The sequence below is a fragment of the Xiphophorus couchianus genome, chromosome 21, assembly GCF_001444195.1.
Source record: "Xiphophorus couchianus chromosome 21, X_couchianus-1.0, whole genome shotgun sequence".
Classification (NCBI taxonomy): Eukaryota; Metazoa; Chordata; class Actinopteri; order Cyprinodontiformes; family Poeciliidae; genus Xiphophorus; species Xiphophorus couchianus.
In genome coordinates, this window is record NC_040248.1 from 8939932 (window position 1) to 8956961 (window position 17030).

General features: G+C 37.7%; 1 protein-coding gene across 1 annotated transcript in view; it reads left to right on the forward strand.

Moving 5' to 3' along the window:
- The window catches only part of ptprn2 (protein tyrosine phosphatase receptor type N2), a 145498-nt gene extending 141763 nt beyond the window's left edge, over window positions 1–3735 (forward strand). Inside the window, exon 22 of the mRNA XM_028005135.1 lies at window positions 1594–3735. Coding sequence (XP_027860936.1) covers window positions 1594–1665 — 72 coding nt within the window. The 3' untranslated portion in view covers window positions 1666–3735. The remainder of the gene's footprint in view (window positions 1–1593) is intronic.
- Window positions 3736–17030: the final 13295 nt, after the last annotated feature.

Sequence of the window (17030 nt, forward strand, 5' to 3'; positions counted from 1 at the left end):
AGCTTGGCTATCGACCTATTGTTTTAGATCAATGTGGAGCTGATCATTTGCTCCAATTTCCTCCATGTCTTTCTGATTTGTTTTGATTTGCATCTTGAAGCATTTCAGATCATTTTATTTGAGCAGCCTATGTATAGAGAGAGAGAGAAAGAGAGACATGACTGTCTGGTACGACCCATTTTACTGCGATTTTCAGCGAGGAATGCTAGAGAAACAGCATTTGTTGCGTTTGTCCTTGAATAAGAGAAAACTGTCCTGTTTTTTTATAAGAATGAACAACTGCATTGATCCAATGTCACACTGTTATTATTTTGAACACCAAGCCTCCAATTAATGATTTAGTTAACCATAATCAGCTGCGTTAATGTTATAACTGTTTCCACCAAATCCAGTGGTGTATCTGGTTATGGAGGTTTCTCTTTGTTTATGTTGAACGCAACAATTGAATCATCTGCATAAAATTTTATTTTACTATTTAGTAAACTATGTAAACTATCGCTTATATGGAGAGTAAAAACCGGGGGCCTCACTATGGATTTGTATTCTGTTGTACTCCGGGGCGAGAAACATGGCAAAGGACTCGGATAGTGAACACATTGTGTTTGAGAATCATTTTACAGCAGACAAGCCAATATGATAAAGTCTTTGGAGCAAAAAACAACAGCAGTATTTGTACTGTTTTCTGAATTATGACTCATGCTTTGAACTATTAGTAGTTCACCCTTAAGTTTTTTGAAAACTTGAAGCTAAAATTGCTTAAAGAAAAATATTAAATCGTTTTTGGTGGTGGCTGCTTTTGACAGATGTCTGTACGTGGCAACTATGATACATATGAGCACATTTCATCCTCTCTAACATCAATTTCTGATCTGTGCAGCAGAGATTGATCTCCCCCCAGTGGTTTAAATGGGAACCAGGCAAAAGGAGGATTTAAAATCTATTTTAAAATTTTGAACTCAAACTACGAGTTTAACTGAGTTGGAGACAAATGTGGATGTACTTATACATTTTTCTGGACCATCACAACTTCAGAGGACACGCGAAAATAGACACTCCACATAATCGCGGCCACTGGTGGCTTCGCAGTATTGATTCAGCCTATCCTCGGGCCACACCATGGCAGGCTGTGTGTTGACACATCTGAGGACTGTTCCCTCCAAACCTCCTACGTACCCTTTTCTCTGCGAGAAGACCCCATGGCCTGCAGCCTGGGGAGAGGAGAGGAATATAAAAGCGGCAGGTCCACAGGGCAGACATCAATCAGTTCCTCTGGGATAACCATGCGCTGTTTCACAATAAAACACACTGAGTAAAAAAAAAAAGAAGCTGAGAGACAGTTTGACTCACAAAGCTGCATTTTAAGACACACCTGGCTGGATCAATGTTGGTGCCGGGCTGTGCGTGCGCTTCAGGTTGAAAGCTCACGGAGCGTTTCGGCTCGAGATGGTGGCCAGTTCCCAGCCGGGGTCAGGAGATATGGAGGGGAAGGAGGAGGAAGAGGCGCCAGCTGTCAGTCATTTCTAAATGGCATTCAAGGCATGCTACAAACCTGGACACACTCTAACACGTTATCCTCTTCTTTCTTCTCTGCAGGAGCAGTTTGAGTTTGCTCTGACGGCCGTGGCAGAGGAGGTGAACGCCATCCTGAAAGCGCTCCCTCAGTAAAGACCTTCTCTTCTTCCATCTCGGAACGCCGGTCTTCTCTGCCCACTCAGTGCAGACATCGCTCCCCTCTAGTCTCCTCTTCTGTTGCAACCTCCTCTGCACCTTCATACAATGCTGTATACTGAATATCGTGCCGGATCCGTCCGTATTCATGAATTCCAGAGTTGGAACGTTGATTTGATGGATGTTGTGGTGATTGAGGATAATGGAGGCAGATCTGTGTTCCTACTGTGCAATTTCTGAATATGAGCCCACGGTTCTCTATGCTGTGGTGTTGTTCCTGAACATACTGTTGCAGTGCCACTGATGAGGTGTGTATGTAAAGTCGCGTGAAGATTACTAATTGAGCTGTCACCTGTTAAAAACTACTCTATGGCTGCAGCTATTGTTTGTTTTTTCTCTTTTTGTATCGGTTACATTTTTTGTGTGAAATCCTAAAAGAAAAATTGTGGTAGAGTCTGTGTTCATTTATTTATTCATTTTTTTGTGTGTGTGGCTGACATTACTAAATATTCTAATGTTACAAAATGTACTGCTTCGACAAAAAAAATGTTCAAAGGCCTTTCAAAATCCTAGCCCAAAATTCAATGCATTTTATTGGGATTTCATGTGAGATACCAACACAAAATGGTGCAAAACTGTAAAAAAAAGAAAATGAAAATTGTTAGAAATGTGTGGTGTGTATTTGTATGCTACCACTACCTCAGCATTTTGCATGTATGCCAAAAAGCTCAATTACAGTCTCAGTCATTGCAACTTCTTCCTATATTATAAAAGCCAGATAATAGTTGTGCTGTCAACAGGCCTTTTCACCTGAGACAATATGACTGTAGCTCATCCAGAGTCACTATGGGAGTCCTGGTGACTGCTCTGATTAATGCTCTCTGATCTGTGCATTTAGATTGTCGGCTATGATAGGTTTTTGATTTGGCAATTTCCAGATCATCAATCAAAGAATGAGCTGTGAGACTTTTAAAACTTGGGTTATTGTTTTATAATCTGGCTTATTGTCTGTGTTTCTTGGTCTCTGTCATGCTGTTTGTTCTCTAATGTTGCAACAGACCTCAGTCTCCTTCATAGAACAGCTGGATTTATGGATTTAGTTGGACTCTGTTGGTTGCACTCTATTTTCAGGGGTATAAAGGTGTGACAAAACAAATGCACACCACACCTCTTTGAATTTTTATTTGTTCAAATTCTTGGAAACAAATTTCCCTTCTCCTCCCACTTTCAAATTAATGTGCTACTTTGTGTTGGTCTATCAAATAGATACATGAAATAAATGAAAGTTTTTGGTTTGTGAAAATATTAAATATTTTGCAAGGCACTATTTGCAACATAAAAACTAAGAATAGTCCTGACAAGCGGGAACCAGATGTTATGTTTGTGTTTTTGCTTTAAGACATGAAGTCACTTAAACGCTGCAGCTCTTAACTGTAACACTTTCAGACCACGAAAAACATGAAATTCTTGGTGTGAAACTCATCCTTCTGTACAGATTCTGTCCTCCAGATGAAGTCTTGTTGCTGGATTTATAAACTCCGTACATTTCGCCCCCTCTGTGAACAGAAGACACTAGTCTAGTATATATATATATATTCATCGGCATCACATGGTCAGATGTTGATGTGCATGTGTGTTCTTGTGACTATGGATCTCGGACTACGACAAAAAAAAGCCTCACAGATTGTAATAATTGCAACGTACCACATATTTCACATTTTTTCTTCAGTCCGTGAACATCTCTGTGAATATTAAATGTGAAATATACCAAACTGAGATAGTTATAGCCTCTATTTAGAAACCATGTCCTCCTGTATCAATAGTAATAAGATTATATATTTAGGAAAAGAATATATGGGGATTTTGGTAAATTTGTCCCTCTATTGCTTGTATATTGTGACATATTGTGCAGAATATTTGCTCTATAGACACTGAATGACTTAAAGAATCCTCATATTGTGCTATCTGAAACACACCGAGGGCCTCTGTGAGAACTATATATTTTGTGTGAGAAGTAAAAGATTACTTTATTCAGATTGATAATAAATCTACCGTACTTTAAAACAACACTGCTCTGCTGTCCACTGCTTGACTTCATTCTGATGCAGTTTCGAACAAACTGTCTGACCGGCTACTGAACAGGGTTTGATTGAATGCTGGAAGATGATGCGGAGTGATCCCTGAGGGCGGCTGGTGTCTGGGGAAACACTGGCTTGTACAGATGAAATGGTTGCTTCTGCAGCACAGAAGGAAACCGGGATGTGAAATGAAGTCGGTTGTTTTTTGCGCTCTGAGGAAGTCGGGCCATATTAAAGCAAGTTGAGGTCTTAATAGTCTAGTTATCTTTTTAAAAGCTCTGGAATATGTAATCTTAAAACAATGATAGCATTGCCTGATTTTGTGAAAGTTAATCTGTTACAGCATTGTCATGGCTTTTTAAAAAGTGTTTTAATACCAATAATTTGGAGTTCTGCTACATGGTGAAGTTTTTAATCTGGAAAAATGTTCCAGTTAAGTTCATCTTACTCTAAAGTTGACAGTGAGATAAAAAATAAAAAAAACAGGGTTCCTGCACTTTGGCAAAACCTGAAATATGACTTAAGTAATTTCCAGGTCAGTATAAGTGTGAAAAAAGATTGTGGAATATTTGGTTTTTGACTTTGTATAATCCAACCATTCCTTGGATTATACATCCCTTGTATAATGTATAATCCAATGGATTATACATCAGAGGGATGGATGGCAACATTGGTGTGGCTGTCCATCTATCCAAAGTACAATAATAATATATCAATACCACAAACTGATATTGAAGTTTTGTTTTAATATCTTGAAAATCAACTGTAAAATGCTAACCTGAAGGACAGACAACATTCCAAGTTGTTTTTTAGTAGCATTATAATAGATCCGCCCTGTGATGGTTTGGCACGGTCGGACTGATAGGCGGGTGGAACACTAAAAGACGCTAATTACACAAAGTTTTTAGCTGTTCTTAGTCAAATGCAACGCCAGAGTAATTTGGTATATAGACTGCCAAATTATGAACTGAATTGTTTTACGAAACAAAGTATTTGCAAACAAAAATATAAAGCTGCCAAAAGCATCCTGCTAGAGTTTTTCATTCACTGTTGCAAATCATTAATTGTTTTTGGTTGATTTGTTATGATTTTATCATGACATCACACAAGGAAGCAATGTGTTTGAGGGGTTGGCTTTAAACACATCCACAAGTGTCCCTTCACTTAACTGAAACGTTGTGAATTGCCCTAATGGACGCATCCTAATTAGTTATTTTGAAATGTTGAAAATTTTCTGATTTAATGCCAGACAGTGAAGAGGAAAACTTTTTTTTCTCCTTATGTATAGAGCTTGTAAACATCTGGTTCAACTGCAAACCCAGGAAAGACAAGGTCAGAAAGGGAAAACAAAATTAAAGAACTATGTAGCATTAAATGTGAATACAAAGACAGCTCATCGTGGTGTGGGATACCCTAAAAAGTGGAAAACTGGGACATAGAGGATAATACTGATTATATCACAAGTAGAAAAGTGATGAGAAGCATGTATAGAGAATATATAATTTCCTACCGCTCAACAATGAGTGCGTGGGGTTCTCATTCAGATGCATATTCATGTATGTGCTACCCGCTGACATGTCCCTCCCTCCCCTGACAGTTCTAATAGGTGGGAATGAAGCTTCATGCACTTCCTGAGGCCTCATTTGCATATGATTCACTGATGAGCTGCCACCACTAACCAGCAACTCCAAACCAAAAAGCTCTATTAATATTCACCCCATTCAGCTTGTAAAGCACACAAACCTAATCAGCTTAGAAATTACTGTATGGAAACCATAATTACGCATGTTTAATTGCTTATCATCTGATGGGAACAAGTTTATTAGAAAACGTATTCATCGTAATTGCTTCCTGAGGTATGTGGTTAGCTACAATAGCCTGCGATATCCTGTCAGCTTCCATTTGGGAGGATTAATGTAAAAGTCCCAAAATTAGAAATTATGCGTTGCACTCTTTTGGATGGTTGGTTTAACTCAAAGTGATTTTTAATTTAGGGTTTTTCTAAATTAAAGCCTAAGCTCGGATAAGTCTACAAAGTGAGAAATGTTAAATTCAGCGTCTTACTCTGGCTAAGGAGCGCTGCAGCATCACAGGGACCAGAACTTGGAGTAAATGCCCCAAGACAATGCCTGGTTATAAAAAGCATTGCCACCGAAGAAGAAACCCATAGAAAGCAGAAGAAAAAATTAACAGGATCGATGTTAGGAAACAGCTCTCTAAACAGGGAGGTTTAAAGGGAATCGATGAACGATTTGACCTTGGAAGAAGCAGATTAAAACTCAGAGAGGCCAAGAATACTTCCAAGAATCAAGTGGGCCGTTTCAGCCTCAGGCCTCAGTGACTCTTACAGCTCCTTCCCATTTGTTGATCACTGCGGTTTATTGTAATCACTGTTGACTCTGTCCTTGTATATTTGTATGTTTTTTTTAAAAGCCCAAGCAGATTTCTTTTTATCAAATAATTTTAGATTACACAAATCATTCCCGACCTGAAATTGTTGGATATTTATTTAAAGTTTTTATGAGCAATCAATACATGCGACTCACAAAATCAATCCTGTACTGTAGTAACGTTATTTCACAATGAACAATGTAGAAAAATGCAAACATTCATTTGAGTATTCAGAAGGGAAAAAAAGGTTACAAAATGTTTAGTAACATATTATATATATAAAGTGAATTGTTTTCATCTGCCTGCATTAAAAATAAGTAAATATGCTTTTATTCTCATCAGTTTTCTCTCAAGAAATAAACCGAAATACTGCAACGATTTTCTATACAACGTTGTTTTTCTCACATTATCAAACAACAAAATTCTAGTACAATTTGGTTTGTGCTGTCTGGCTTTTATACTTTGAGGTTTTTATGGATTTGTAGCTGATTACGTGAGATTTAAATGAGCCTATTAGAGCAAACCTACTTGGTTTAAATGTAGACATATTGTCTAAATATGGATTATGTATAGACTTGATTAATCTTAGGCCAATGCTGAAATCAGGTCAACTGCTTGGTGAGATAGACTGGGGTGAAAATATGTCAGTTTTCAAATGTGAAAGACAAGATATTACTGCAGTGGACTGAATTCAAATGCATGAAATTCGTTTTCTTTTTTTTTGTAAAAAAGAAATAAGGCTGTCTGTTTTAACCTCCACTTTATGATTTCAATTAGGCATTCTTATGAAACCCCAATAAAATACATAGAAGACTGTGGTTGTAATATGATCAAATGTGGAAAAGTTCAAGGAGAATTGATGCTTTCACCGGGTTTCTGTAGAAGGGAAGTCTATCTGGAACCGAGTCTTCGCCTCAATCAGAAAAAGAAGCAGAGCTGCTTAACATTTCGTGTCACGTTCAGATTTTGGCTCCAGGTCTGAGAGGCGCTTTAGCTTATCAAACATAAAAGGAAAGAAAATAAAAGACGAACATGTCATTTTCATGAGGAGTACTGTTGGAAAGTCCCTGAGTGTTTGCTTAATGGGATCTAGTCCAGGTTTCTCTACAAAGTAAAGCTTGTTTTTTTCTTCTTTGCTTACGTTGTTAGGAGTGAATGAAGAGCAGAATGCAGAAGCTGCTCCTCTCATGTCTGTCCAAGGCCTCCATACCTTTGATCTTATTAAGGAACGAACAAGCTTTTAAACTTACACTCCCTGAAAGGCTCTCTCCTCCCCTTCTCCTCATTGCTGTCCATCAAGATGCTGCAAAATCCTCAGAACATTGATACTGCATGAATAATATTTCATATATAAAACTAATTTGTAGTTTAAAGTGTGAACTCCCACCATCCCCATGCAGAAAATTAGCTTGATGCCCAAAGAAATCTTGATATTCCAAGCAAAACAGATACAATGTTTGACTTTTCTGCAGTATAAGAAAGGCTAATATTAAACACTTAAATATATTAAATCATTATACAACTCATTATACAGGATGATACAATCCCTTTTTTACATTGCAACATTTTGACATGTTAAAAACACAAACTTCAAAGTATGTTATGGGGATTTTATGTACAATGTAGTCCATAATTATGAAGGCATAGGGACAAAGCTTCACAGAAGACTTTCAGATTTTGTTCTGCGTTTTTGACGCATTAGGAAGAAAGTTTGCAGTAGGTAATATCAGACACTTGATAAATAAACAAAAAAATCGGCAATCCTTACACATCTTTGTAAAAAATAATTTAAAAAAAACCTTTACACCTCAGATCTTACAGCGTAAGTTGATTGGTCTTCAGTCAACTTACGTTGAAATGACAAAATACATTTAGTGATTTTTTAATAAAAACAGGATTATTGCAGAATGACAGAGTTTAAAAGTAAGCTCACCATACGATCTAGTAGCTCAAAGAACCAAAATTGTGGCAATAACATTAACTTATCTTCTGCTATGACTCATCACAATGAGTAGCATTATGGGATACAATTGGCAGTCATGCATGTTTTGCAAGCTTTCCTTGCACCTTGGACCATTTAAAAAATTCTATATATTAAGATGTGATGCTTTTTCAAATTTAGTGAAATATTCATAAAGTGCACAACTCAGTCCAGGTGTACAAGGGTCACATTGGTGCTTCATGGGATTAATGGTCCAGCCGTGATATTTAAAGAGATTCAGTGAAAGGTTATGAGACAAAGGTGAGGAGTCATACTCAACATCTGTCTGAGCAGGAAACCCAAAGACGATCAGTGGGAAAATCTTCTCTCATTACCCTTCTTGCTTCCTCCTCTAAGGTTATTAATGGCTGCACAACAGCCCCAATGACATTTTACACAGTTTCATCCCTGTACCATCATGCATCTTGGGGATTCGCTGGCATTTGGCTGCAGAGATTTTAATCAGTGTCTGCGGCAGGACTGACCAGCGCGACTTCAATCCCGCTCCCTGTCACTCATCATAAGTGAGTTTATCAACACACATCTAATCGCCACACTCCACAGGGACCTTAACCATTTGCATACTAAGATTGCTTTCTTTTGCTCGGGTGAGAACTCGCCTCTTTTGCATAATTATTAATGATAAAGACGGCGTGAACAAACGTGTCAGGAGGTATTAGCATCGGGTACACAACTGGCTGCTGAAGGATCCATTCGGTGACATGCCAGGAGGAAATGCTGGGGGCAGAGGGTAACAAAAGTAAAGAGCGGAACTGTCAAGGGAAGCACTTTTGCATGACGACGTTGGGTTAATTAAAAGGCCAATAATGGAAAATATAGATAAAGTGAGACTGGATGTGAAAGAGACACCCCACAGAGATTAAGTTTTGGTGTCAAACGAAAATAGTCAACCATGTTGCATTCAGATACAATCCCTTTTATACATTGTAACATTTTGTCATGTTAAAAACACAAACTTCAAAATATGTTATGGGGATTTCATGTACAATGTAGTGCATAATTATGAAGTAAAGGGAAATGAAACATGGATTAAAATGTAAAGTAACTGGTAAATTGAGAACTTCCCTGTTGCACGAGGGTTGTGGTAAGGGTTAGGCTAATGGACTAGGGTAAAGGTTGGATGGAGGGTTGGAAGAAGGGTTACAACTCCAGCACTCCTTTAAACTTTCTTCCCAACCCTAACTTTAACCCTAATTCCAAAACTCCTAACTCTAATTCCAATCCTCCTTCCAATCCTAGATCCAACCCTTCTTTAAACCCTCCTCCCAACCCTAATTTAACCCTAACTACAACCCCCTTACAACCATAATTCCAATCCTCCTTCCATATCAAATGTATACCTGAACAATAATATTGAAAGGTCCCCCTTAAATCATGGTGGTGGTAACCTTATAATCCAGGGATGCATTTCTTTAGTGGGTTCAGGAAGGCTTTTCATATTTCATAAGATTTTAACGGTACCTGGATATAAACGCACATCACTCTTTTTGGATTTACATTTGTAATAAAGCTGAATCCCACCTTTTTACCACTTCACATTGATTATTTAGTGTTTTAGCGCTCTCACAAAAAATAATCAAATACATTGAAACTTTTGGTTGTAATTTCACAAAGTGTAAACAAAATTCAACAGCTAGAAACACTTTTGCAAACCACTGTGGCGGAAAAAGCAGAGAAAGTGAAAGATATACCCAAAGGATTTCCGTTTAACATGAAAGCAGAAGGATGCAGCAAGATGTGCCAACTCTGATATATAGCATATAATTACATCAAAGGAAATATCACCCCAGTAGAAGAAAAACCCACAGCGTCAAACAGCACAAGATGTTTACATACAGCAGAGTCACTGTAGCTGCTCGTTTCTGTATTTCTGCCGTGTAGCATTAAAGCAGCAGGCCCATATTGTCTGTCATCTGTTGGAGGTAATTACCACTTTTTACACTGTCCTACCCTCAGTGGGTAATGTTCACTGTCTATACGAGAAATGTTTCATCTGAACGGTTTAACTGTTTCCTGCTTTATATAAAACAGCTGCTCTGTTGTTTTTATTTTTTTATTTTTGTTTTTACTTTTTACAGGACATGAATAAATAAGTCATGCATGCTGTGGTTCAGTTGGAGGGCTGTAGCATCCTCCCCAATGTTGTGAGCTAAACACAGTCCTGTGTGCCCTCTGAGCAGAGTAACAGTGTGATATTAAAAATGCCCGAGGCGGTTGTTAAGTCACAGTAGCGCATTTGTGCTGCAATTGATGACCTTTTGTAAACACTAATGAGGCTCTTTCATGAGTTGGTAAAACAAGAACATTGAGTTTTCTGTGTTTAACTTCCCTTTTCTTACCTTCTGCTTGGAAGAAATTTATCTTGTTTTTGCACGCATCCTCCCTTTCAGGGATTTTTCAAGATTTGCAAGTCATAGGGTAATCTCAGGGGTCACCACTGGTCTTTGCCCCTTCAATAAACAACTGATAATAACCTTTAACCTCTCTGTTTTGCATTAGAATTGACATTATTATTCCTCTTCCCCCACCTTCTTTGGAAACCACGGCACCATTTGAAATGCCAGCCCTTGAAATCTGAACTTGATCTTTTTTTCCCTTTAATGAACCCATCCAGAGGTAGAGGGTGTGTGTGCGGGCAGGGGCGTGCTCGTGTGCGTGTGTGTGTGTGTGTGTGTTTGAAGCAGAAGGGTAGGCTTTGGGCTCATCTGCATCACAGATTAGGGTGCTTAGAGAAAAATCAACCATCCATGATTCATTACATGTATCCTGCTGAGCTTTCCGAGCTGGCAGCCATCCTAGCAACAGCAACAACCCTCCGCCGTCGTGGCAACCTATCAGGAACTTTGATGTCTGATCAAAATGTAGCCAATGAAAAAGGTGGAGCGGGCAGGCAGCGTGATGATGCATTATCTTGAGCTGTTCTTCAGACAGGGACGTGCTGAGGGCTGCACACTCAATTGATAAAACAAATAAGTGTTTACACTAACTACCTACGTGGAAATCTGTTCATTTGTGCAGTTACACCTTTTAGATGAGCTTAAATGTGGAATGATTGTAGAAACTCAAACCAAACAGTGGCTACTGCAAGGCTGAAATGTAGAAAAAAAATATTGTTTTACACATTATCTGCCTGAAAGTGAGCATATTAGACCAACAGATGACTCCTTCAAACCTTCTTTTGAAGTTCACTCTTTTGACGTTGACTTTATGCATTTTGGACAAACATAAACAATGAGGCACGCTCTACACAAACTATTACTGCAGAATATAGTCCAGAAAATAAAGCATTATGTTTTTGTGCTTATACACATTTACATTTCTGACAATGGAAACGTTTGTTTCCTTCTATTGAAAAGGAAACAAATGTTTCCTTTTCCACTATATAGTGGGATGAAAATTTTGCATACCCGTGAAAAATTTCACATCTTTCCTCACATAACCATAAGCTTTAATGGGATTTTGTGTGATAGATCAATACAAAGTAGTGAAGAATTGGGCGGTGGAAGGAAAATGTTACATGACCATCGCATTTATAAATATTAACCTTAAAAGTGCAGCGTGCATTTGTATTTTACCCCTCCTGACAGGTGAAATCACCTTGTGCTAAGATTGCAAATCTTCCAATCACATCAGACCAGCTTTGCCTCCAGATCCCCTCAGCACTGTGCGGCCACCACCATATTTCAAAATGTAATAGGTGTGTTCATGTTGATGTGCAGTGTTCACTTTTAAATATGTGGAATATTTCACATTTGAAAAAATGACAATTTGGTCCTATCTAACCAGAACACTGTATTTTACTCATCTGCTGTTGCTTTAGGGAATTTTTAAATTAAACTTATCATGACTTTCTTTCAAAGGCTGTCTATTTGACACCCTTTCAAAAGTCCAATTTGTGAAATGACCTAATAATATTTGTCCTTCCACTTCACAATTATGTCATGTAAAAATCACAATGGATTACATGGAAGCTTGTGGTTGTAATGTGACAAAGTCTGAAAATACTCAATAAGTATGAACACTTTTGCAAGACTTTAATTTAAAAAAAAACTGACTGAATTTCTTTTTAAATAAACAAATTATTTGCTCACTGTATTGCTCTATTTATCTCTTTTCATCTAAACTGTTCATATGCGTACTTTCCTGAAAATGTTTCCTTTAGGTGCATGCATACAGCATAACTGCATTACTGATTTCCCACTTAACCTTCCCACATGCAGACAATCCAGCACTGTTTCATGTTTGATCACTGGCTTTTCTGAAATTATCCATCAATATTAAAGAAGCACTTTGACCATCATTTAATCTCAGATAGGTCTGATTTTTGCTTCAAAGGAACATGCTCTTTGCTGCTTTCAAAAGGTCTGTGATGATGTCTTTCTCTCCACTGTGGAGTGTTGTTGCTCTCTCTGCAGAGGCACAGTCGCTTTCTCCTTTCACAGTCAAGAGAATGAACAGACAAAATGTTCTAAACCACCCATTTAGCACTGAAATTTTGGGTCCCGGCAGACTTGAAAATATTAACTTCAAGATGAATGCCACAGAAAAATAACTTCTTAAACAGTTTTCGTGGTTCTTTAAAGTACAACACAGATACTGAATGTAAATAACTCTATTATGGCAGCGTTTGTTGGTGCACTCAGTGAAAGTACATGTTCTTGATAACAACCAGTCTAATCTACAAGACGCCTTATATATTTGTGTTCTACTGCGAGAGCGGAAAAAATAAATACTTTCTGGGGAAAAAAAGTTCAAATAGCACAATATTTGTGTCAACAGCCTCCATATATGGGGAGTAAATGCTTCTTTCAGAGGCAGCTCGCAGAGTGATTTACATATTGTTTCGTATAGTCGCTGCTTGTATGTTTTTGTGCTGATTGCACGCAGCAGGAGAGCGGTGTTTTTGTCATTTAAATGGGGCTGTAGATTGTCCCTTTTATATTTCTGTCTCACAGTTTGATTTTTTTTTTTTTTTACATTTTTCTGAATTCAGAGTTTGCTTCTAATCAGCGCTCCGCTTTTATGTGGAAACTGTCTCCCCCTGAAACACATTTCATATCATTTTAGTCACAAAGTAACATCTCAGCGATGAGGTGGAAACTACATCCAGTTTTTGTTGGAAGACGAAGCTTTCCAGGTGAAGTTTTCATTGCACTTGAAATTACTGTCCTCAAACCTGTAGCAGCAGCATTTTATGTTCAGATGCTGGACTTCTCCTGACATTGAGGAAAATGATTTTGAGAACCTTTTAATACAAGTATTTGAGAGATGATTAAGAGACTGAGAGGTTGTGTGAGGGTTATTCACAAGAAAGAGACAGATGTGTGAAAACGAATGGAATCCTTGAACTGGAGAGAAAAGGAAAAGTTGATTAAAAACAATTTGAAGTAAAAATGCAAAAAACAAGATCTATTGATTTTAAAGGACATAATTTCTTAAATTCTTTGTCTACCAAGCCCTATCCACGTCTCCTATCCCTGGTGACAAACAGCATCATCACGGCATGACGAAGCCACCACCTTGTTTCACCATAAAGGAATTATGTAGTGATGAAGTGTAGTTGTATAGCAACGGTGAAAACCGTTTAATTCCCAGCAGTGGTTTGGACAGCTTTTCCTCCAAACAATGTCACTTTACTTTTTAAGAGAGCATCTCAACACTTTTCTTTCTATATCTCCTGCAAGCTGGAACCAAAAATAAGTACATTTTGCACCTCCAGTTCCTTGCTGAGCTTCACTCTCCTCTATCTGGGGATTAAGTGGCACCCAGACTGTCCAGAGAAGTTTCTGTGTCTGTCAGAAAAAAAATAGCAACTCTGTCAGACAAAAACTTTATTTACTCTCATACATCCTTCTGACAATAGTCTGGTGTACTGCCGTAGTCTGAAATTGCTACGGATTCATGCACCCAATCCAACTTGTAAACAAGCACAAAATTCAAGGCTGCTGTTTTGGCTTGTATAAATAATTCCTCAATTCTGAAGACAAGCCCAAGTAATAGTTATTTTCTGGTAAACAGGAGCACAATCAAAACATCACTAAGAACAAAGAAACAGCCACTCACTCAAATGTGAAAATGTGTTTAATTTTGCTTAGTGTGAAGAAAACGTCGCCTTTTAAAACCTCCCCCCAAAAAACAAAGCAAAGAAAAAAAAATAACAGGTTTATGTAAAATTATGTTTCAGGATTGATTGATTTTGTATTGAGAAACAAGTCATTTACATAAATGTGTTCCAAGTAATTGTTGGAGGTGGAGGTATGAATGCTTTCTCCAGCTATGAAACACCCCCTCGCCTTACCTCTAATCTGCTGAGTGCACCACTGGAAAAAATATTCTCACTCCAATTTAGTAGCTCCTAAATCTCTGTCTGACAGCTGATCCACAATATGAGGATTTTCAAACTTCCATGTCTTTTTTCTTTAATGGTTAGCAGCCCTGAAGAACTCTATCATTTTGGACCCTTTGCAATGAGCAGAGAACTCCTGCACAGTGTTGACTGTTGAAAACTTGTTTGAGATGCTAGGGATCGGTGAAGGATACAGCAACAAACCAATTAGATCATTCTGAAGAAGAAATAAGCTTATTTTGTTTTATGTACTTTTAATTTAATCAGGCATGCATCTAAACGCAGCTACAGTCACTGTATTTCACAGCAGACTGCAACAAACGCAGCCTACAATAATCTAACTTGGGAGCAAGAAACTAGGGTGTTAACTAGCCTGATAACAATCTAACTACCAAGGAAGACAGTGGAAGAGAATATAAAGAAGCCTACTAGCAAGTTGTTTAACACACTAAGTAGCTAGAAAGTTCTTTCAGCACTGTGAGAATCATGTTCTTTAATTTCTCCAGAGAATTGAACACAATTCAACCTGATTTTATTTGCCAGAAACTCCTGATGGCAGGTAGAGGCTTCAACAATCACCTGGATCAATGCCTACCTGACAAACAAACCACATTTTGTAAGACTGAAGGGATGTGTGTCTAACCAGGTGGAAAACAGTACAGAAACACACCACAGGGGACTGTACTCTCACCATTTATTTTCATTCTGTACAACTCTGACTTCCAATACAAAACAGACTCTTGTCATCTACAGAAATGACTGCAGTCATCTGAAAGACCATCGCTATCAGAGATGGTGAAGAAGTTGCACACAGAGAGCTGCTGGGGAAACAATAATCATATATTGAATGTGAACAAAACAAACATTGTAGATTTCAGGAGAAACAGACACCTATTTCAATGATTCGAGAAGAAACTGAGGAATATAAATACTGCATTGCTCACCTGGGCAACAGACTGGACCAGAATTGCAACAGTAAAGCTGTCTGGAAGAATGGACATAGCAAACTGTGCTTCTTGGGGAAGCTTAGGTCCTTCATGTTTTGCAGCAGGGTACTGCATATATTTTGTAAGTCTGCTGTGCGGAGTGTAATCTCTTCTGCAGTCATCCTTTGGGGTGTCAGGATGACAACCAGGCTGTCTGTTCTTTGGACCACTTTGGAACATCTGGATATTATTGTGCAAAAAAGTATTTTTCAGAAATATTTGGGAAACCTCTGAGAATCATTTTCATGAGACTGTTATATGACAGCAGTGTATTCTGTCATGTCAGAGGCTTGTTCAGATCACTGTATTACAGACTGCTACAGGAGTTCCGGCATGCCAACAGTCACCAGTATCTGCAACAACCTTTTGAAAAAAAAACTATATGATGTACAGCATTTTATTTCCCTGTAGGATTATTGAAATGTTTTTACATTTGAATTATAAACTCCAGTTCTAGCAAGCTAACCAAAGAATTGGTGAACTCACTAGTTTAACTGTGCAACTAGCAAACCTGATGCCATGCTGGCTTATTTTTAGCCTTCTAGCATGTTAAGTACATAAAATAGCTTGATAGCTTGTTCTATAACAAGTTAGAGAGCATCCCAGCTTGCTTCCTTACCATCGAGTTTTTACTTACCCTGCTGACAAGTTAACAAGTGGGTTGTCTACCTGCTGTTAAAATTGTCTGATTTCACACTTTACAAAAGTGCTATAAAACCTGGTCATTTTGTCAGAAATTACCTTTTCTATTCTTGTATTTACAAAAGGCACATCTTTAAGGAAATTACAACTAAAAACTACAGTTTTGTTCTCTTAGTGTGAAGATAAAGTTAAAATGAGAATTCATAAATTCAATGAAATCAAAACTTACATTTAAAAAAATACCTTGTATTTATATGAAGAATTAAAATGTTAGGTTACATTTGTAACAAAGTTCTCCATGTGCACATAAATTCAATAAATTAGAATATTACTATTAGAATAGTTTATTTCACTAAATTCACTAAGTGATATATTAATCACAGACTTACTGATGTTTTTAAAGCCTTTATTTTGTTAATTATGAGGATTTTCTACTTACAGTTAAAAAAACATGTAACTGTACACCTGACCAAAATAAGTATTTAAATACAGATATGTGAACCTAATAAAAATTATATTAAATACCTGCTTAAAGGTTATTATTTTCAAACAGTACTTTTAACCTGACAATGAGCCTTATTTGAATGATATTCTAAGTTACTGACAATGACTGTATTATGAGGTCTAGCGTTGGACTCCCATAAACTTAGAAGGGGAAATTAGGGCTAAATTCAAAAAGGAACACTGCCATCAAATATGTTTTGAAAACTATTTTACCCTTTTACTGTGTCTTCCACTTATGCTCTGATATTTTAAAAGAAGGATTTTTGGTTTTAGCAGCTGGTTTTTAAATCAGTCTGATTCAGGTCGATGCTCTCTTTTTATTCTCATTTGCCTTACAGTGTATAACACTTACTTGTGACCTAATTTCTCTTTGTGTTGTAATGGGTGTCAACAGGCGCTCCACTTCACTCAGG